This window comes from Antedon bifida, chromosome 11 (genome assembly GCF_963402885.1).
Source record: "Antedon bifida chromosome 11, ecAntBifi1.1, whole genome shotgun sequence".
Lineage (NCBI taxonomy): Eukaryota > Metazoa > Echinodermata > Crinoidea > Comatulida > Antedonidae > Antedon > Antedon bifida.
In genome coordinates this window covers 17,826,132-17,849,271 of record NC_136236.1, presented here as the reverse complement: position 1 = coordinate 17,849,271, position 23,140 = coordinate 17,826,132, and the positions used below count along the sequence as shown (strand labels likewise).

At 30.6% G+C, this 23,140-nt stretch overlaps 1 protein-coding gene across 2 annotated transcripts in view; it reads right to left on the bottom strand.

The window, feature by feature from the left end:
• The window catches only part of LOC144855401 (E3 ubiquitin-protein ligase PDZRN3-like), a 143,459-nt gene that overhangs the window by 10,684 nt on the left and 109,635 nt on the right, over nucleotides 1-23,140 (bottom strand). For both annotated transcript variants that reach the window (XM_078713249.1, XM_078713250.1), the window contains exons 7-8: nucleotides 13,142-13,204; nucleotides 10,128-10,226 (exon numbers count right to left, since the gene is read on the bottom strand). In XM_078713249.1, the coding sequence (XP_078569375.1) occupies nucleotides 10,128-10,226; nucleotides 13,142-13,204 (162 nt within the window). The remainder of the gene's footprint in view (nucleotides 1-10,127; nucleotides 10,227-13,141; nucleotides 13,205-23,140) is intronic.

Here is a 23,140-nt window from a genome sequence, read left to right as displayed (position 1 = left end):
GTTTATATTTAATTATACAATTTACACATAGTATGTGTATGTGCCTAATATAATAATACAGTAGGACCCTATTAAGGGGACACTTTTGAGACCCAACAAAGTGCCCCATTAATATGGGTGTCCCTGAGTATGGGTTGGCCATTCATTTCACTGGAAAATGTCCCATTAATAGGGGCGTCCTAAAAGAGCGGTTTTTACTGTAATAATACATCCTTTATAATTTCAAATTGTGGCATATACTGTGCATAACACCAAATCAATTTTTTATACTACCGAGTGTAGATCCAAGGTTACAAAATTAAGAAAAATATATAAAGAAAATTATGCTTGGATTGCCATAACAATGAGACGATATTTCTCAATTCGCTTCGCTCGCAAAGCTACGCCACCCCTATTTCAATATCCTGGATCCGCACCTGGTATGTGTATGTACCTAATATAATAATATAGTAGGACCCTATTAAGGGGACACTTTTGAGACCCAACAAAGTGCCCCATTAATATGGGTGTCCCTGAGTATGGGTTGGCCATTCGTTTCACTGGAAAATGTCCCATTAATAGGGGCGTCCTAAAAGAGCGGTTTTTACTGTAATAATACATCATTTATAATAATTGTGGCATATACTGTGCACCAAATCAATTTTTTATATGACCGAATGTAAATCCAGGGGTACACAATTAAGAAAAAATAAATAAAGAAAATTATGCTTGGATTGCAATAACAATGAGATGAAAATTGAGTTTAAATTAGTGGACCTGTGATTCTACTAGAGCATGTGATAATACCTGATTATATTTACATACGCTAATTTGTTAAACAAGTTCACATTTCCGCTTAGATCATAAATGTTTAATTTGCCATTAATTCATTAAAAATATCTCAATTTTTTTTGCTAACAAATAAAACCACTTAAGATCAGATTGTTGATAAATATTAAATAAATCCTACTTAACGTGATTAGAGAACAAATATTGATACATTCAATTAGTATTGTGTTATGTTTATGGCGACATAATGTTTTACCTAAAAGTAATTTCTAATTAAGAAATGCATTTCAATGCGGTTTGTGATGCTAAGTGATCCACGACTGCACTTCCTGACATCATTTTTTTACGATTATTGTTTCATTTTTGACAACTGATTATTCACTATGTCATAAAATATCAATTCCATACATGAAAAGCCGCTTTTGATGTTTGAATTAACAATTGTTAAAGAAAATGTAATTTGTTCAGTTTGACTACGACTTCAATATGCACTGCCTTCACCTGCTAGGCCCTGTATTTCATCACTCAGCTCACAAAGCTCTCAAGTCACAGAGCTTTTGATTACCTCAACCATGTGGCTAAGCCTCTGGGACCTCATGCTAGGTCTAGAGCGGCATGACCACTAATTGGTTAATTAAACCCCTGGTTTGTCTCAGGCCTTTCTCAAAGGCTACTAAACGCATGGCAGTTGGTAAGGTGCAATGACTAATGGACAATTGGCCCAAAAGATCCCATCTGGGTATTTCTAATTCCCTTTCCAATTACATCAATTGATCCTGCAATCACACCCTAATCTTTTGAGATCAACTTTGAGACAAGCCCTCTCAATTATAGTTACAAAGAATCTAATCTTGTATCTAAGTATATCTTCTTTGGAATTCCATATTACGTTTTATCAAAAACATAATCTGGTTAAATTAATTAGTAAGCAAATTGGTTCCCTTCGGAGATCAAAGCAACATAATATTATACAAGTTATGGAGAAATATTTGAAATTGATATAGATTAAAAAGAAATATTGTACAACTATATAATGCCAGTTGATTCCAGTGTACAGATCTAGTACAGTAGCCAATCTATTTTCCTGCATGACCGGTTCGTTAAACAACATAAGACATGTCCCTAGATAATAGACTATCTTCTAAACTCGTAGATTTGTAATGACAGTGTAGGCTTGTAATGTGGTATGCGAGCTAGTAGTGGTTAATACCAGTACATCAATGACACAAATTTTGAGAAAAAACATTTAGAACTAGTAGATGTGGTAGATAGAAAATTTAGTGTAGGATTTGATTAGAATTTAGGTAGATGGACTGAGCATTTAGTATTATTTGATTAGAACTAAGTTGATGGATTGAAAGTTTAGTGTATGATTTGAGAACTAAATTGATGGATTGAAAGTTTAGTGTATGATTTGAGAACTAAGTTGAAGGATTGAAAGTTCAGTGTATGATTTGAGAACTAAGTTGAAGGATTGAAAGTTTACTAAGTTGATGGATTGAAAGTTTAGTGTATGATTTGAGAACTAAATTGATGGATTGAAAGTTTAGTGTATGATTTGAGAACTAAGTTGAAGGATTGAAAGTTCAGTGTATGATTTGAGAACTAAGTTAATGGATTGAAAGTTTAGTGTATGATTTGAGAACTAAGTTGAAGGATTGAAAGTTTACTAAGTTAATGGATTGAAAGTTTAGTTTATGATTTGAGAACTAAGTTGAAGGATTGAAAGTTTACTAAGTTAATGGATTGAGAACTAAGTTGAAGGATTGAAAGTTTACTAAGTTAATGGATTGAAAGTTTAGTGTATGATTTGAGAACTAAGTTGAAGGATTGAAAGTTTACTAAGTTAATGGATTGAAAGTTTAGTGTATGATTTGAGAACTAAGTTGAAGGATTGCAAACCTGATTAGGTTATGTTTACCTAACTAGATTATGATTTGAAATAATTTTAAGATTGAAAAAGTCACAAACAGATGTATACAAATGAAACAAAGAACATTCTCATGAGTAACAAATATTTTTTGTTTCGTAATGCTCGTAAAACCCACTGAAAAAATCTGTAATTGAAACGAGCATTGGTCAACGTTGTTATCAGACATTTTTTGATGTACGATAAATAATGACGACAGTATAACAGCGGATGGCAAGATATCGTAACGACGGTCTTAACTTCCTGGCTATTACTATCAATATTAGTTTTCTATCAAAATGATTATTTTTATGAATATGTCAAACTAGAGAAAGTCATCAAAATCTGCATTTAAACATGATATATGAAGCGATATAAAAAATGGAATTGTATCCCACCGGCTTTTACAAAATGAGTACATTTACCGATGTTAATTACACTTTTGCTCCGGCGTAAGAATATCATGACTCCAGATGTGATTACCGAGTCATACTAATATGATATATCGGATAAAAATCCTTGGATAACATTCCGAAAAGAAAAAAAATTCTGATAATCTAATCATGTGTTTTGTTCACTGAAAACTTATTACAGTCTACTGCTATCAAAATTGCAATAAGTGTTGTTTCTGGAACAAGGTACAGGTAATTATATATTGAAAGATATCAGGCTCGCTCCTGAGAGGTAGTTGTGGAAAGTGACTGGTCAAAATTAGTTCAGTCTAAAAAGTTAGATTTCAATTAAAAATATAAAGAAAATTAATTTTAAATTTTATTTGTGTCTTGCATATTATACCTACAAGTTAGTCAATTTTCTTTTATAATTTCAACTGCAGTATCACCTACTTTTCAACTGAGGAAATCTGGATTAGGCCCTCCACAAAAAGTCTACAAGATCAGCACACCGGGAGACAATCCCCATCTCTTTTCGAATAGTGTACCTCAGTATATTTACATGGGACCAACGACTTTACGTCCCATCTGAATGATGAGGCAATGAGAGTAGTCCTATATTATCATTACACCATCACTCTCTTTAAACATTCATTTTTTTATCATCTAGTTATTCAATTACCTTCCTAATTTGTAATTTCCAGTTACTCTTAGATCATAAAAAGAAAAACATAATTAAATCTTTCAGTCAATTAATGAGTTATTATTTTACATTAATCACTTAATAAATTCAGCAGATCACATTGAATAAATTCCACCAAATCCTTTGTGGTTGTTTACCTCGTTTATTAGCGTAAAGAATGTTCTTAGCGTGTTGAATTGGGTCGCTAATTGCTTTACTCGTTTTATTTTGCAATGCCTAACACGTAATGTGAACGTTGCTCGTTTTCTTGTGTTTAACTAGTGGGTTATGAGACTTCCGTGCGCTTTTTTGTCATCAATTAACTTTATAAAATGTCATGACAATTTATGTGACATTAGAGGCATTTTTAAGATCCCTTGTCTACGATGAGATGTTCTTTTTCTCACCAATTTGCCAGGAATAGCTAAAAGCCACCGTTTTCAACGTCAATCAAGTATATTTTTTGCACGAAGTATAACTATAGGTATTAGCAATGTGCCATTTATAATACAATGACAGATATTAACGTCTTATCGTGCCAATATGTTCCTATTTACAGGGTTTTTTTTAAAGCAAATTAGCAAATTATTTAATTTCATTCATTGTACCAAAATTAGATTCTATATTTTGTTTTAATATAATAATCTCAAGGAATTACAATAATAACCAATTCTACCAAAATGTTCTTTTGGAAAGTCATCACCAATACAGGATTTTTGAGAGAGTTACTTGGTATTTTAGTCACATTTTGGGAAAGTACAACTACTATATTACTGAATGCTTTGCTTACTTTGGTTGGCCGAAATTAAATATCTGGTATTGAAAAAGTTCATGACAATAGGAAAATTCTATTTTTGAGAAAGTTATACTAAATTATATTGCTAAAACAGTACCGTACAAAAAGTAAAGTTTAACTTTCATGAAGGGCATCAGAAACTAGACGATTTCAAACTGTACTAAAATTTAATATCTTTTATCAGCTGCATTGGCAATCTAATAATCTTGCAAGCATTTTTTAATGTATTGGCTCTATTACATCATATCAGCACAGAACACATGGCAGTGACTATTTAAAGCATTTAAATTGCCAATTATCTATTCGATATCTCGACTCAATTTAAACATCCAAGATCATCTATGCAGGTGAGATGGGAGAATACTAAAGTTACCTTAGATGAGCACGCAAATATTTCCACGTTGTTTTTACTGGATAATTCTCAGCTAACACAGATCGAGGGGTGGTAAATTCCTTGCCTTTGAAGTCGCGGCACTCCAACTTTCATCCCTAATTACCCGAGATAGTATACATCAAAGGAACTTACCCTTATCAGTTTGAGAACTAATTAAGCCTAATTGACATCGGAGGGCAGGCAATGGATCTTTCACCCAAATATAACTGTTTGTGATACCACACTTATCTACTGGTATTGCTGCTGACAGTGATGTGTATCGGCCTCTGGGCTTTTATAAAAAGGTAGATGTAAAATAACTTAAGCATATGTAGCACTACTCATGAAGACTAGACACGATTATAGACTACAATTACTTTTATTTCATCAATGCAAAACACCACAGGCAAAATTAAAATCATATAAAAAAATCTCATAATTTTCAATGTCATAATTTTCAATCTTATGAATTCAATCTCATAATTTCAATCTAATAAGTTTCAATCTTATCAATTTCAATCTTTGAAATTAATTCTTTTGATTTCAATCTTTTAATTTCAATCTTATAATTCTAATCCTGAATATCACTTTCAAAATTGATTTATTTTTTCTTTTACAGATACAATTAAGTTAATACAAAGTTTAGAATGTTGTCTCCGCTATTATACAATCTGAATATTCTATAAATCGTTTCCTTTTAACATTCTTTTAGCATTCACGCTAACCTATTAACACAATATTTATTTTTGAAAACTATATAAAAGTAAACCTTTGAGCTAGTACATCATGGTTTAAGAACATTAAATATGCAGTGCTAAAATCTCCACCTTTAATTCAAACTGACCACTTGCGCAATCCCTCTAAATTGATGTTGTAGTGGACACGGTCAGCAGGATTAACAAGGGTATCACAAGGGGTTTTAATATTAACACATCCTCTGATATATAAGCGGCTGTTAATTTTGCTTTTATGCTTTTTAATTCGGTTAGCATATATTTAAGTATTTAAACAAAAAATATTGTTAATATATTTATTTATTCACAGCTACTAAATTTTTGCTTGCACACTATTACATGAAGCAACTGTCGTTAGTTAATTTCTTAATGGGGTGGATGTGTGTTTATGGATATAACACGTAAATGCACAGTGTGAAAACCTCTCTGGGATAACAGAACAAAGTCCACACTTCACACTATCAAAGACCATGTTGATCTTTAGCACGACTTCTCACAGCTGAAGTCAAAGCAAAATTACTATGAGCATTAAATCTAGCCTCACCAGGCCTAGGCTTGAGTAATGCCTTCTCCGTAGGCCTACAATACCTCATTAAACCTGGCTAATTGATGCGATGTCACGTTGAGGTTTTTTAATTGTTTGGAATTTGCCTTTGAGTTTAATCCAATATCTAGTTATACTAACTGACGTAAAAAGCACCCTAAGCGTTAGATTTCTCTCACAACATATTAAGCGTAGACCCCTGTAGCTGCTGAACACAGATCTCTTCTAACGGATTACAAGCAGACAGCAAGCCTAGCAATGATTACAATATGCTGAAATATTTTATGGCAACAATTTATCAAGTTTAAAAGTAAACAATAAACATAGTAATAACATCTGCCTATCTTAATTCAAACCAAAGCAGCAAATACTGTACCGTTAAAAACAACAATGTTGTCGTAACCAAAATGCATTGAAAATGTGAAGGAATTTTAACTGTACTTGATTGAGCAAAAGCAGAGAATTTTACATTTTAAATTTTGATTGTTAGCAATCTAAACTAAATCCCAAAGATTTCAGTATTATAAATAATACTTTGTTTAACTTGAATGTTCAGTCTAATACTTTTCAGTCTATTTCTTTTTACACTAAAAAGTAGTCTTTTAGGACTATAAACGATACTTTTCTATCTTGAATGTCCAGTCTAATAATTTTCAAATTTCTTTTTACACTAAAAGTCTGTTAAATACTTGATATAAAGTAGCCTATACATCTTAACAGCAAAACAACTTCAAAATTGAGTTTCACAGAAATTAACGACAACATAAAAGTGAACTAGGGCTGAAATAATCTCCTGCGAAGATTCATGTTGAATTTATATCCGCAATTACAGCAAAATTGAAATGAGAAAAACGTCAAACTGTAACTAAAGCCGGAGATGTCAGAAAATGTAAGCATATATCATTGTAAATGAAATATAACGTTGGGGCATTCAATGGGGTTTAAAAAAAATAAACCTTCTGTGGTTTTTATGGGTAGTGTATTCGAACGTACTGTAGCATTAAATCTGCTGTTGATTTGATATACAACTAACATCATCTTTGGCCTTCGTAGAAAGAGGTTGTAGGTTCGAGCATAGGTAGACACCATTTTCTAGGGATTTTTATATGGAACTCTCTCTTTGAAAAATATTGAATTTCCTTTTACCTGTAAGTAATTATACAGATGGAAAAACGCCTTTCAGATTTGATAATTTCTATGACATTTTCATTCATGTTTGATTAGAAAAATGTACTCTTTAGAATTGCTGGGGTTTGTTTTAACCCTCCAGCTTTTAAGATCGCCGACAATGTTGGCAGATAAATTATGTATAATTTTTATTAAAATTTTTTTATTAAAAAACAGATTAATAATTTTTAAGTTTTGTTGATTAAATGCATATGAGATTACAACAATGTAAAATGCAATATCCTGTGTAATTTCAATTACATTTTAATAATATTAAAAAATGTAAGGTCAAACCGGTTAGTCTTTTTCTATCTCTCCAAAAATATAACTACCATTAATGGTATCATGATGATATCCAAGGATAGCTTTGTTTGTCATGGCAACGAAAACGTCCTCAATAGTACGGTGCGGTATGATCAAAGATAATGGCCATTTCCAGTCCATACATATTCATAAGGGATTGTATATTTGGTTATCAAGGGAGTCTCCAAGGGTGAATTTAAAATAATAATCATATTCTTTAATTAATTAAACACGTTTCTTTTCTTAATTATTTAAAGATGTATTGTCCCCCAAAAACATGAAAATGTTATTTTGTAGTTTTAATCAAGTTAATCACTTCCGTAGAAAAAAAAACTGAAAAAAAGTGGATAAATATTATGAGACATTAAAATTGTATATTCAACAAAAAAATGTTTTCAGAATTATTTTTTCAGGGGGACCATACATCTTTAAGATTTTAGTAGTAAAACACCATGCTCTTTTCGCATCAACCACTTTGATCTCATATTATATTTATCACAAAAAATAACATCTTTTTAAGTGGAAATTTTGAGGAATTGAGGACTCTTTTATCATATTTGAGATATAATATTTTCAAAATTTCTTATATTATTGGCAAGCAACATCACCTGCTACTTTTATTGTATATAACACATTAGCCATTATTTCTCCTATTCTTCTTGTTTTTTTCCTTTTATAGCTAAATCATGTACAATACAGTTTTTTTTTATTTGGGAAATGATCTCATAAAAGAGTGAAAATGAACAAAAGAAGGGAAGAGTTTGTGATTGATTCACAGAGTTAAAGTGATATTTTTATACAATGCTATATTTAACTCTTTGTTGTAAAGAACTTACCATTCTTTCTCTATTTAGAAGAGACATACTCATATACATTCAATTTTTTTTTAAAGTTTATTTTCAGAAAAATAAACTTGTTTGCTTTATATGCTCTGATTGATTTATTCCATGTTTATACAAAATTGTTCTATTATTGTTTATTTTGTACACAAAATTGTTTATTTTTCAATAACGTTGTTTATTCAATTGCGTATAAATGATAATCCATAGAATCTATTATTATCACAAAACTATGGACTATATAATCCATGTGTCGCCATTAGTGACAGCATATACATCACCATGGTAACATACGCATTATGACAACAAGCAACTCAGTTTAATCAGCAATTAGCATAGTTTGTTTGTCATTATTAATTCTAATGAACTAATAAAAATTAGTGCATAGAAGTGACATCATTGTTGGCAGTTTAATACTACTTTTTACCTTCGGTGTGTATTGACTTATATATGTGATTAGAAAGGTATCTAAAAATAGCAGTGCTTTGTTTTTTACTAGCCCAGGACTAGTGAAGATCACTGTAGACTATTCAAATTTTCTTTATGTTGTTTGGAAAGCCGGGAAACAACATCATCGTAGTCATTAGTATTGTGACGTGTGGGCAAGTAAAATGACATGTATTGTGTGCTAGTAAAATAACATGTGGGCTAGTAAAATGACACATAGGCAAGTGAGATGACATGTGGGCTAGTAAAATGACACATAGGCAAGTGAGATGACATGTGGGCTAGTATAATGACATGTGGGCTAGTATAATGACATAGGGATTGTTAAATGACACATGATCAAATGTAGTTTTCAAACTAACTATGGATTTAGATACGACTTGTAATATAAATTTGGGCTATCAAAATCAACGACAAACATAGCCAACTTGTGACAGTTCGGTTATTGAGTTCATCACAATGTGCAACTTTAAATTACAAAAACAAATGAACAGAATAAGAAAAATCAACATGGAATAATGCATTGGCAAATACCTTAATACATTATTAAATTTTCTATCAATAAATTAACGTCTTTCATCATTAACGTATTCGTAAAGTTACGAACAATTCCCAAATCATCTAAAAATAGATAAGTGAGTGACTGTGAACGGTCAAGAATGCTTTGTCCGAGAAGAAAGTGATTAATCCGATGATGAGAAGGGTAGATTAGCGCGTGATTGCACACCAAACGTGTGAGGAGAGGATGATAAACCCAAACCATACATTCTTTGTTTGAAATGTACGTGAAAATTGAAATTTATTAAATTTTGTCATCGGACCATAAAATCTTTCAATTGAATTTATGTAAATATTCCTTAATTTTCACTGAGGAAGGATTATTGGTTTCCAAAAGCTCTGCAACTTCTATCTGGTTGTTTTACTTCATCGTTTTGAAAATTTAAATTTAATAAATATTGTCGTCAGACCATAAAATATTGTCATTGAATTTATGTAAATATTTCTTATTTGCACTGAGGAAGGATTAGTGTCATCAGAAAGCTCTGCCACTTTTTCTGACTGTTTTACTTTATCATTTTTTATTTAGGAATTTTTAAATATTTCCATAGAATGCACAATCTAATATTTAATTTTCATTTTTTAATAAATGAACGCAATGATTTTTAGACATACCTGTAATTGTGGCCTGCACACTAACAGCGTTAACTCTTCGGCTGGCTTAGCAAATAATGACAAGGCCTGATCTTTATTTAATACATCTTCTCCATTTATCTGTAAGAATGAAAGAGATTGACAAACAATGTGAAAACCAATCAACATCTGCCTATAAAAGGATGTTTAATTTTCCTTAGTACTTATTTTAATTATCCTGTAGAGACGGTTAATGATGTTAGACAGTTTAAAGATGCTTTTGCTAACTATACAATTCATTGTGTAACATCTCATTAAACAGTTATTGTACATGCTTTAATTTGAACAGCTTACAGCCAAGGAAATACCTTAGAAGCAATGATGTTTGTATTTACAAACAATTATTCAAGCAATTCCAACAGTAGAGAGACAAACCGTTAGTACCTAACCATTTTGGGGCGTCTTCTAAATAGGGATTGGTTGTAATATATTTCTTTGGCCATGTAATTTGTAGTCTGCCCTTTGTGACTAACATACTTTTTACAGTGATTTTTCCATTTGATTTATATATATTAAATTCATTACACATACAATTTTTTTAAGTATCCACTTTAAATCATTTACAGCATTAAAAAAATTACTGCTAAGTGAATATGACATACCCGTAGGAAAAAAAAAACAACCAAGCGAGTGAACAACATTCACAATGGGGCAATAAAAAAATCATAGATATTGTTAAAGAAATACGAGGACAGAAGGAGCTTAATCAAGTATACGTTTAAACAAAGCGAAAAACACAAAGACAAACGGTTTCTAATTTCCGTCGTAGATCTCACCTCCCCGTGGCACAATACGCAATCGTCAACAAACAATGTCAACATATCGGGTTACGCCATAATGTAAAACTGTCTACGATTTCTTAATTTCTAGTACTTATGATCTATGTCACCTGACCTGCCATTGTTTTGCAGGCTCATGTGAAAAGCGTTGTAATTGAGTTTGTGAATTAACAGAAGAATAATGACGACGCGATACGTACAAACTTGTTATGCGCACTTTCAGAAATTGGTAGACAAAAGGAGATTTTCTGCGTATATGTATTTATTAATTAGCAAAGGCAGAGATTGTATGAAATGATAGCATTCAACAAAGTGTTTTTAAGAGACACAGATTTGAGTAAACCTATTCATTGGACATCTCTATCAAGGGGAAACTTTGCTGTGAAACGAAATGTTATGTTGCAACACTATGACCAATCTCTATTTAGGTATCAAAGGTCTCCACTTCTACTGTTTAAATTGCTTGAATAATATCAAAATCAACGAACACTTTAAAAATAATAGATTTCTCTACAATATTTGAGAACAAAATCATGGATACTGGTTTATAAGTCGGCCTAGGTCATGTTATATAAAATTGTTTTTTATTTTTATTATTGTATCTAGATTTTAGGAGCCATTTGTGGTGTTTGAAAGGTTAGATTTGCTTGGCTGACTTTTATGTTATTCTATAATATTAAAAACAAGAATCAGAAGAGAAATGTAATATTTCTGACATACATTTTGTAATTAAATAAGAGAAAATATCAAATCAAAATATTTTCTAGTATTTGACACTTTCCAAGAAACTGTCACTTGATGACACTTGTCTCTGCTGTCACGTATTATGTTTGGAAAAAAATTGAACATAAATAAAAAAAATGTAATAGCCTTCAAATTAATATGCATAACTTTAATCATTTCAAAAGGAAATAAAATTATGAGATGTTTATCAAACTGAAAGTGATTTGTTTTTTTGTAATAAATCCATGTTTGCAGTTTGCAGAATAAAATGTAAAGACAGTATTTGATTTTAGATTTTTAATATATTTATTTATTAAAGAAGTAAGGAATTTATTTATCAAAAGAGGAAGGAAGAAGAAGAAAACGAAGATGGATGGGAGAGGAGTAAGAGGGATGGGAAAGGAGTGAAAGGAATGGGAGAGGAGGAAGAGGGATGGAAGAGGAGTAAGAGGTAAGAGGGATGGGAGAGGAGGAAGAGGATGTAATGACACGAGAGAAGAGGAAGTGATAGCCAATTAGGGTACAGAACACTTTTCAACTGACTAAAAAGGGAAACTATTTTTCTTTAAAAATATAAGATGTGGACTCTTATTACATAATTTTTATTTTATTATTAAAAAACTTTCTGGAAGATTTCTTCTAGAAGTTACTTTTCCACAATTTTGACATTGACATTAGAATGGCAACTGTGTTTAAATTACAAATCAATAAAGCAACGAAAAAAAGAACATCTCATCAATAATTTGAAAGCATGACTGACAAACGGAACTCATCTTGGACAGTTAATCTCACGACTGCAATAAATAATTTCAACTAAATATTGATCGTGCTGATGGATTTTTAAGACCTCGTCCGGGTTCATGCAAGATTTAATCCATGTTGCTGTCTTAACATGTAACTGCGATGGCCAGGGAATAATAAAATAAAAATGAACATCTAGATTTTAATAACATAATACACACGCACGTTTTAATTGTCGTTAAACTATAAATATTTTTATGATCTTTGACAATAAGAAACTGTGACATTAATATTTCACATAAATATAATTTATGTTTTCAAACATGTGCAAAAGTAATTAATAAAAAAAAGTTTATCATCAAGTAAAAGAAACTGTGATATGATGAGATAAGTGTCTGCATGGAAGCAAGAGTATGAATAAAGCCTGATATGAATAAACAGCAAAATTATATTGATGGTCGTTTTAACGATAGTAGAGTTGATGAACAACAGCAATGACAGTCATGAAAACTCTGGAAGACTTTTAGGTTCCAACTTAAAATGGCATGTTATTATATGACATCGACAACCGAGCTTGGAATGTTATCATATTGATATTGACAACAGAGCTTGGCTGATTTTCAGTTAGTCTGAAAATCGAAATGTAGAACAGTGGCCACAACCTAATAAACAAGATATACAATCTCCAATAGTTTTAACAAGTTTGATAGAATTAGCAACATAGTATTTAGCAAGACTCTTTGTCAGATTTACCTGTAAAATTTGATCACCAATTCTTATGCTTCCTTCTTTAGCTGCTACACCATTGGAATCAACCTGCAAAAATATAAAATAACGTATAACATGAAACATTTATTACATATTTTATTCAATTTTGCTAATTTAAAACTCGTCAATTGATCCAAATCTGAAATGTTGGACAAATTTTACACACAGAGATATATAATATGATTTATTTTAAATGATATATTATGATATGATGTAAATTTGCAAGATGTTTAACACTTAACTAAAATGGCAAGTACAAATATTGAAGAAAAGGTGAATTATTCTGACAAAAATTCATAATTTAATCGTTCTAAAGCATATAAGACACCTTATAGTCACCACTCTCAATCCACTGGTTAATAATACATTAACATCAACCATTTGCACTGCATAGGTAATCCACTTGACATAAATATTTCCGATACATGTTTCAATTAAGAGAATTCTAAAAGCAAACGCTTCCTTTTTCTTTCATCCCAACAGACCAACAAAAATAGTTTCGCACCTTCCTACCATTATGGCAACCAATTACGCACTGGGAAATATTGAACTGTTGAGGTCAATAGTGCAATGAACCTCTTCTGTTATTTTCAACAAATCATATAGAGTATTTAGGAAAAGAGCTAAACTGAAGAAAATTATTTGTTTCTCTCATTGCTATACTCTTATACTTGTGCTCGGTGGTCTTCTTTTGTATATCAAAAGTCTATCTATCTCTCCACTCTACTCTGGTCACATACTCTGATATAAACCATTCTGATACTTTTTGTGATTTTCTCTCTTCCTTTTATTTATATCTCTCCACTCTATTCTGGTCACATAATCTCAGATCAACCATTCTGCTACTTCTTGTGATTTTCTCTCTTCCTCTTATATATTTTTTCTCCACTCTACTCTGGCCTCATACTGTCAGATCAACCATTCTGCCACTTTTTCTGATTTTCTTTCTAATATCTCTCTACTCTGATCAACTATTCTGCCACACAATCCATCAAAAACTCCTTGTCTTCTTTTCCTTCTGCTGTCCATATATTTTTCCTAATGTCTTTGTAGTCATTCTCCCTTTCTATTTGTCCATCTCTTTGTTTCTTAAGAACATGTACATACTTCACTCAGTATCCAAAAGAATTTCTCTTTTAATTTTTCAAACATTAACTCTTGAATATCCAGTAAACAGTATATCAAATATTTTCTCAATTAGATATGTGCAAATAATTGTCTGCAGTTTATATTTTAACTAATCTTTATTTTTGGAGTAACTTGATGTGTCTCGTTAAAGAGTCATTAAGTATATCCACAGGCAATTAGACTTAAATCTGTCTAATTAATTCCATGATTTTCTGCATAAATTACTGATATCAGGCACAATGAGATAAATTAATTTTGATTAGAGTTGCCGTCATGCTATAAGTTAAAGGGTACCTTCGGGTTTAATATTTTATTAAATTCGATATTTGATTTTGAACAAACAAATGAATAAAATATGATTTTCGACATAAATTATTATTATTATTATTTCTATATATTTTTTTCTTTCTTATGGAAATGGCAACATTGAATAAGTTTTAATTTTTAAAAGTACCGTATTTTAAATATGTATTCTGGAAAAATATTCAGAAAATAAGCCTCTTTACATTTAAATGACAGTTTCAATAATTCAAAATGCCTTACGTTAAAAAATTGCTTCAAAAAATACCTTATGAGTAATAAAAGTATTGTTATTATAATATGCAGAAAATCATTAATTTCAAATGTCTCGATGATTAAAAAAATATGACTAACAATATTACCATAGTTACCAAAGTTTCCTTGGCAACAGCTGTAAACACTTCAGAAATTTCAAATTATTGACAATGTTTCTGTTAGATTGTCAATGCTTTCAAAAACCACTCAATTTTGGAAATGCACTATGGAGTGTTACCGCATGGTATCGCAGACAGATACGTAAACATCATCGTAAAAATCGTAATGTGGACGAGCATTATGGACAACAAATGCCAGTGTTGTCATATTTAAGAATCAATCACCTATAACATAATTGATGGAGACTACTTGAAAATTAATAACGTCATTAGCACTGATGAAATAATCATAGCCAAACGCATTCATTGTCTTGACAGTTTGCTAGCCACTCTAGTCGGGCTAATAGACTCCCTATAGAATCTACCGTTTTTATACAGTTAAATAGATTGTATGTTCATTCTATTGTTCCCAAATGACATTTAGACTAAAGAATGAATTATGTTCTAGATATCTCAAATTAGTTTACGCATTCTTCTTAATCAATGCGTCAGTATATATACTAGTAAGTCATAATGAAGCACCAGTCTAGTATAGTGTTTACCAGAAATATCTTTGTCATTATTTATTTCTTAAAATGATAGCAGTGACCATGCAACGCACAATGGGTAGTTGAAAAAGATAAAAAACAATTTCTGCATTTAGAAAATCGAAAGAAAATGAATATTAAGAAACTCTATCCATCACATGTTTGAAAGCCTTTTGATCATACACTTTTTTAGTACTGTGCATTATATTGTATAGGTAATGTTATTTACATGGCAAAGAACAGTTTTTAGTTAGTCAATACATGCTTTATTTCTTTTTCTTTCTTCACAAATTTGTAATTAGCTAGACAGGTTTGAGTAACCAACAAAAAAAATAGTTTCAGTAAAAAATGTTCCTAAAATGTCAAATACCAGTAATTTCAAGAAAACTGTCAGGAACTGGGCAAAAAATTACCATAAAAGACCTTGTCAATTGCCATTATAAATGTCAGAAACTAATGCACTAACTATATGAATATCAGCATAAAATTTAACGAGCATTTTCACATTATGCCTGTTACAATACTTTCATAATAAACTCTAACACTAAATGCGCAATTGCTGACACTTGTGATATGAAGAATGCGATATGGTAATGAATGAAGTAAAGCAATGTGTATACTGAGTAGTCCTACATAATAAGTTTCTCAATATCGGAAAATATCGACTTTTTAAAATTCAATTATTTTGAGATAATATGGCTATATATGCACATATATTGCTTTGTCTAATGCATAGTCATTTCATGGGTATAATTTTGCTGACACGCACTTCCAAAGTCCTAAGCACCCATCCTAAAGCTTATTCAACATAGTACCCACTTAAGAATATCTGGATGCCTGAAAATATTTGTTCAAATCCAACTTCACTTTTTGACATTCACCCTCATATTTCTCTAGATATATCCCTATCATTTCAGCATTTTGCCCAATAGCTATGAAGTTTAATAGCTCATTACCTTACTAATAAAAAGTATCCTTTTATAAAATATTGTCTAGGAGCATAAATTATTTTATGTAGTTGTTGTTAGTTTAGTTTCTACACTATCATTTTATGTGACAAAAAAATGTGATGTGCCCATATATGCACATGATGATGTCATATCACTACCATATTTGGGCATATCAACCATATTTGCACACATCACACTTTTTTTTGTCAAACTAGTTTGATAGTGTAGACAAAGCTTAAAGGATGCCAATTAATTTTTTTATATCCACAATCAAAGTAACAGTTTTATGACTGATTTTATTTGCTGGTAAAACACCTTACTTTTAGTTGCTACCAATACAAGTAGAACTAATGCATTAATGATCAAGCATTTACCGACAGACAGCATACATCAACAGATTACTCGTTAACTAAGGGGTTACACCGATATTCTCTAAACATATTTTAATGTCCTCGGGTCAATAGAAGGAAATCAGCGTAACTCTTGCGAGAATAACGTCTATTGATTACCTAAGATCCGAGCCGAGTTTCTTGACCTGCGTATCGGCATTCTGAAATTGCCTTGATTCGCAATCAACACCATGTTGGACAAGCGTAATGACTCGTTTTGTTGCCATTTAAAATAGGTAATTGAGTTAGAATGAACATATCGAGAAGTTGAGCATTTACTGATTGGATTTTAAACGTATTAACAGCCTATCTGGGGAAATTTGAAGATGAGATCACCTTCTCCATTAGTAATTTACTCCTACTGTTTTTCTCCCACACATTCTTATAAACACTCTTTTTTTTTCTCACCAACTGTTGTAAAAAATCAACAAAGGTAATAATAAAGATATTGATATAAGTTACAGTTTCTATGCATAATTAGAAATTTTATTTTTACTATTTTTTAAGTAGTTTATATCAGCTGCTGCTTTTACAGATTTTTTTCGAGAGCTTTTCCAACTTTCTTAAGTCTTTAATTGACACAGAAGTGTTCAAGGTGATATCGTGAATAATTTTGCCGAACTCCCGACAATATATTTTAAATGTTGATAGTTCAGCTAATTCTAATACATGAATACCAGACTCCCCAAAATGTAGGTAGTTTGAAAATTTGATAATGATCAGTAAATTTTCGAGGGTTACGAGACCTTCCTTGATATTATGACAGTGACATGCCAATACAGAATATTTTCCCACGACCAATTTTCGTAAACTATTATTTGTCTTTTAAATCGACCTGCTTGCTCTTGGCCTTTTCATCTTCAATAAATAAATAATAACAATATAGTACATATCTTTATGTAATGTCTAGGGTGGCGGTAGCATCAATTGTGACACCAGCCAGTAGGGGTTGAAGCGATTTTTCCTAACCTAGTCACGTATGAACCCCAATAGTTTGAAACTTAAGCCTGGCAAAGGAAGAACAGCGCAAAAGATCACAACCCACAAAAATCAAACACTACTTAGCATCATGTAGGTCCAACAGTCAAACCAGGTTCAATATCTCTTAGGCTAAGACCACACCTGAGTGTACAAAGATAATGTTACCTGGGAGATACCAAAGACAACTAACCACTGGATTGGAGTCTAGCTGTCGGCAAACATGAAACACTGCTACCTGCTTGGAACAGCAAATTGATACGACTCATCTTTTACATTCCAAAATATCGACTTCTCATGTTCATAATGGATCTCAACACAATTACATTATAACATGCAAGAGATTGATTATCACGTTTGTAGTATATTTTGGGTATACTATGTGTAATATATATCTAACACTGTATATTTGGACATAACCGGAAAGTTTAGTCATAAATGTTGACCAAAATGTATCTACTTTTACGCAATATAAAATCTATGTAATATAATAAAGCAGAATTTCAATGTTAATTCCAATACATTTATATTATTATTTAATTTCTTAAACAAAAAAAAATTCATTTTTAACGATATTAACTTTGAATGTACAGTTTTAATGTGAAGTTTCTTTTGATACTGAATATCCAATATTAAAAAAAATAATGTATTTCTATAACTTAAATAAGTATTTTGTAGTTATTTATTATCATTAATAGTTGGGTGGTTTAGAGTTACCATTTTTTATCTATTCTAACTGTGTCTTATTAGTCTAAAGCTAAAATTAGAATTCTAAATTAACTTTTATGCGGCGCTCTGAATGTAATTATTTCTATTTTGAAGGCAGATCATAATTATTGAATTACCACAGCGCCATGTTGATCTCTCGGCTTAAATGCACAATTAACTATTATAAAACATTACCTTAAGAAATCAATGCCATAATAATTATACCACAGACTCATCAAAAGAACTTAATGCATTTTTTAAGTGTTCCTTCAATGACTCGGGACGTAAATGGACAAGGAAGAATGGCCGGTGGGATATGCCGTCTTTGTGTGCCATCTGCTCCGGTTGAGTGTGAAACATACCCCAAACAATTAAGCAAAGAATGTGTTGGATTTGCCGTAATATTCTGTCAAATCCCGTAGGAATACAATTAATATTTACAGACAGATTTATTTTTTTATAATAAACCTAGTAGACAATTACTGAGAGGAAAAGACTGAATCTAATGATTGTACAATTATTCATTGTCTGTCAACTGGACATTAAATAATTGTTAAATCTATAACAATGCTGCCATATCGCACTATGAAATAATTTGTATTGTTTGTTATCTAACTTTTAATTGCATTATTCGTATAACAATGGTACCACACAGCATAGACAGAACCAAATAATAGTGTTTAAAATTTCAATAACTCATTAATACCAGAAGAAAAAACAAATCAAGTTGGTCGTAAGACTATTAAGAATACACATGACTGCGAGTTTGCCTCATGGCAACGCCTCAACATTTACCTTTAAAATCCACAGAAACTACAAGGAGAATTTGGAATTCACGTCTCAGTCAAAACAACAATTTTATAGCCTTCTTGTTAATATGTGGTGATTTATCGGTAGTAAAGTGAAACTGTATTCCCTAAGGGCAAGAATCTAGTCTTGACTGCTGCACTACCAAACATTGTATTGTTATACTGGTGTACATGATTCTCATACTAAATATGAGATTGCGTACAATACTTAGTGAGTTTAAGTTTACTTGGAAATAAGTCAGGGCCATTACGCACATTAATACAAAAACTACATGTCATGTTATTTTATAAACATTTTTAAAACGAGTAGATTGTCAGAAAAATTGCAGCCAGTCTTCGGATATTTATTTTATTTTATTATATTATTATATTTTGAAAAATTTTATTCGGGAATATTAAATTCTAGTCTTTCAATTTTATAGTAATTTCTCAACAAACTTTAATATTTTATTTTCGATTTTATATTTATAGAAAACCTAAGTATCTTAATAATAATATAACACTAAACAGTGAAATTAACTTTTGAAAATACAACTTTTGCTATTTCCTGCATACTCTGTATAATGTAAGTACTATATAAGAATTAACTATTGTTAATATTAGTTATAATTGTGTTTATTTAACACACCTTTAGTGTGCAACACTGCAGATGAAGCATAATAAATATACTAATTATTTCCTCAAAGTACTTTTATAATAAACTCAATAAAGATCAAGTTAAAATATTTTAAAAACTCCATTAATACATTCCTGACAGATGAATAACTTTCAAAAATCTCACCACAAACCTGTTTTTCTTAGATTTCATATTGTTCTCTTCCAGAGAAAATAATTGTCCCTGGTAAAATACACATTTATTCTATCATTATCTATGCCTCCTTGCCTAATATCTAAACTGCCAATGACCCTAGCAAAAATGTTAGAATGTTTTGATAGTACATAGCCAACATGGTTCATTGGCATCTTTGAATATACTTAAAATTGGTCAAGGAAAATTGATACTTTAAACAGCATTTGGAGGAAAAAGTAATTTGCATTTAAATACAAATATATTGTATTGTACATAAATATTAAGTACATTGCATAAATAATATTAAGTATTTGCATAAGTTATAAAACTATTTTATTGGACAAACTTTGTGCTATTTATGTCCAAAAAATTGATACTTTAAATAGCATTTTGACATTTAAATGTAATTTGCATAAATAATACATAATTTGCATAAATAATAAGTATTTGCATAAATTGTAAAATCGTTTATTGTAGTAAAATATTTATCATATTAATTGGGTAATTATTATATTCTACCAAGTATTTGTATGCTACGAAATTTGATATTTTAATGCTACCTCTAAAAAATGAATTTATTGTAAAAGTTTAAAGTATTGTAATAAATCTTGGCATACATATAATCTGCAACATATATTAATTACCTGTAATTATACCTATAAACTAAGTTGAAATCTTTCAAGCATATAAATCAATTAAAATGTGAATTTTATTATTCTGATTTATAAGCATTATTTTTATTTATTAATAGTTTGAAAGGGTGATATTATGGATTGATGGTTTATGGGTCTGACATTTAATATTCATTGTTAGTGTTTATGGTTTTAAAAGGCACTAAGGTAAATCAATGTGACTATATTTACAACTTTAGATTGTTTATGGGATTAGGAAAAAATGGAAAACTTCTAGCTAAGTGATCACAGTAGAACCTTTCCTCTGGGATACCCCTAAGGGCACAGACAAGAGGAATTTCCAATCCCCTGTTAACTTAAGGGACACTTGGATAGGGCCTAAATATGGTAAAATTAGGAGCTGAACACAACCAAATAATTCTATATTTTGAATTATATATGCCTCTGTTGTGTACAGCAAGAACTTTACCAATTTTTGTTGACTATAGTTACTTACAGCTAAAAAAGTTGCAAGAAATATTTTGATTCCAAAATTAAAGTTAATAAATTAATTTAGAAATTGGCATGTAAGGTGTAAACAAATCTGTATCTCATCATCAGAATCTCATCATCAGACAACCTACTGAGGATGTGGGTTATATGAAAAGACAATGTATCAATTAAAAAGTGAAACTTCATCACCACAACCTAAACCTCAACTGTGTCAAAGGTAATGCACAACATAAGTGATCATTGTTCACCTATGTATATGGCAATGTCGCACATAAATGATTTAAGTTGAAATTTAGCAGGAATCAATTACGATACACAATAAATCTGAGCAACACTACAACAGAATACTATATCTTAAAGGTTCCCTTACACTTGTTAATTGTCTATAAACATCTGTTTGTCTATGTTTCTTAATTTGAACACAAAAGAATAATAATATCTACAACAACATAGGTAAGCTCTAAGAAGATAAATCAATAACGAACACTCTCTAGTTCCTCTACCTGTCAATATCGTGAATATATTTTATGAGGTGCTAAGAATGTTTGATTCAAGTATACAATTATGTAAAATTAGAAAATCATATTAATTTGTTTTCATAATTGTTATAATAATGTTATAAATTTAAGAATATTTTAGCACATTTATTTTGGAAAAGTTAAATTAAAATTGAAACATTCTACATTTCACAAAATCTAAAAATGTTGGACCGATTTCTTCAGTAGGAATTGGACGATAAACAGTTTCATTTGTAATATGGCCTTATAGAATACACCTAGCATGCCCAGCCCTGCAATAGTGTTATTCTGTTAAAACTGCAACTTCTTTTTGTATACATTTGACATATACCTAACAATGCAAAAGCTGCTGTATTCTACCTTTGGGAATAATTCAAAATACCTTTAAATTGCACATTCTTTCTAATTAGCGATATTCTCATGTTTTATTTATGTCACACGGGTCAGCCATGTTTCCCAATACCCATAAGGCTTATCAATCGAATCACATTATTTTCTTACGAGATTTGAAGTGAATATACGTCAAATTTATACATGAATAGAATTATGAATCTGATAATTGTATGAACTTATGAACTTAAATCATGTTTCAGTAGAGTTGTCATTTTTGTTGAGTTGATTATAATTTAGTGACAAAAAATTCCTTCATTCAAACACGAAACTAGAGTTTGAAGAAAACTGTAAATTGAAAATAATTTAAAATACAAAATTGTGAAAATAAAATCATATTGTTATATTCTGGAGTAATAATGTTTTTTCTTTATTTATTTAAATCTTTATTTATATGTGTTTCTTATACACATTGTTGCCATTGCACATATGTATAATTTGTTTATATTATTAGAACGTGTTCCTAATTTACACAATTTTCATATCTTTCATGGACATTCAATGGCGAATCCAGGATTTTTAAATAGGGAAAGGCAGGTTAGCTTACTCTACTGGGGCAGGTATTTTCCTAGTAAATATATTGTAAATATATAATATCTTATTACATTTATGTACACAATTTGTCATTTTCATTTATATATTATAATGTATTGACCCTATTTTGTGAGTACATTTTACAAATATTAACCATTTCCGTACATAAGATAATAAATTTACTTTTCAAAGTTCACACACAAACAACATGTTTTGACATTAACAATTGTAAAACAATTCTATTTCATATATTCATTGCAATTCCCACGTGGTCACATGCTGTGAACTGGCCAATAGCCTTACATAAAAAGCTGCTATACCAGTCTGTCAGGCAGTGGTTCTACAATGCATATGGCACCTCTTAAGGGCAAACCAAAATGTCTCCACACATGAACTTTACCATACAAAACACGCAAAGTACACATGGCCTCAAAATTCAACACACTTTCATAAACATCTGTTAAA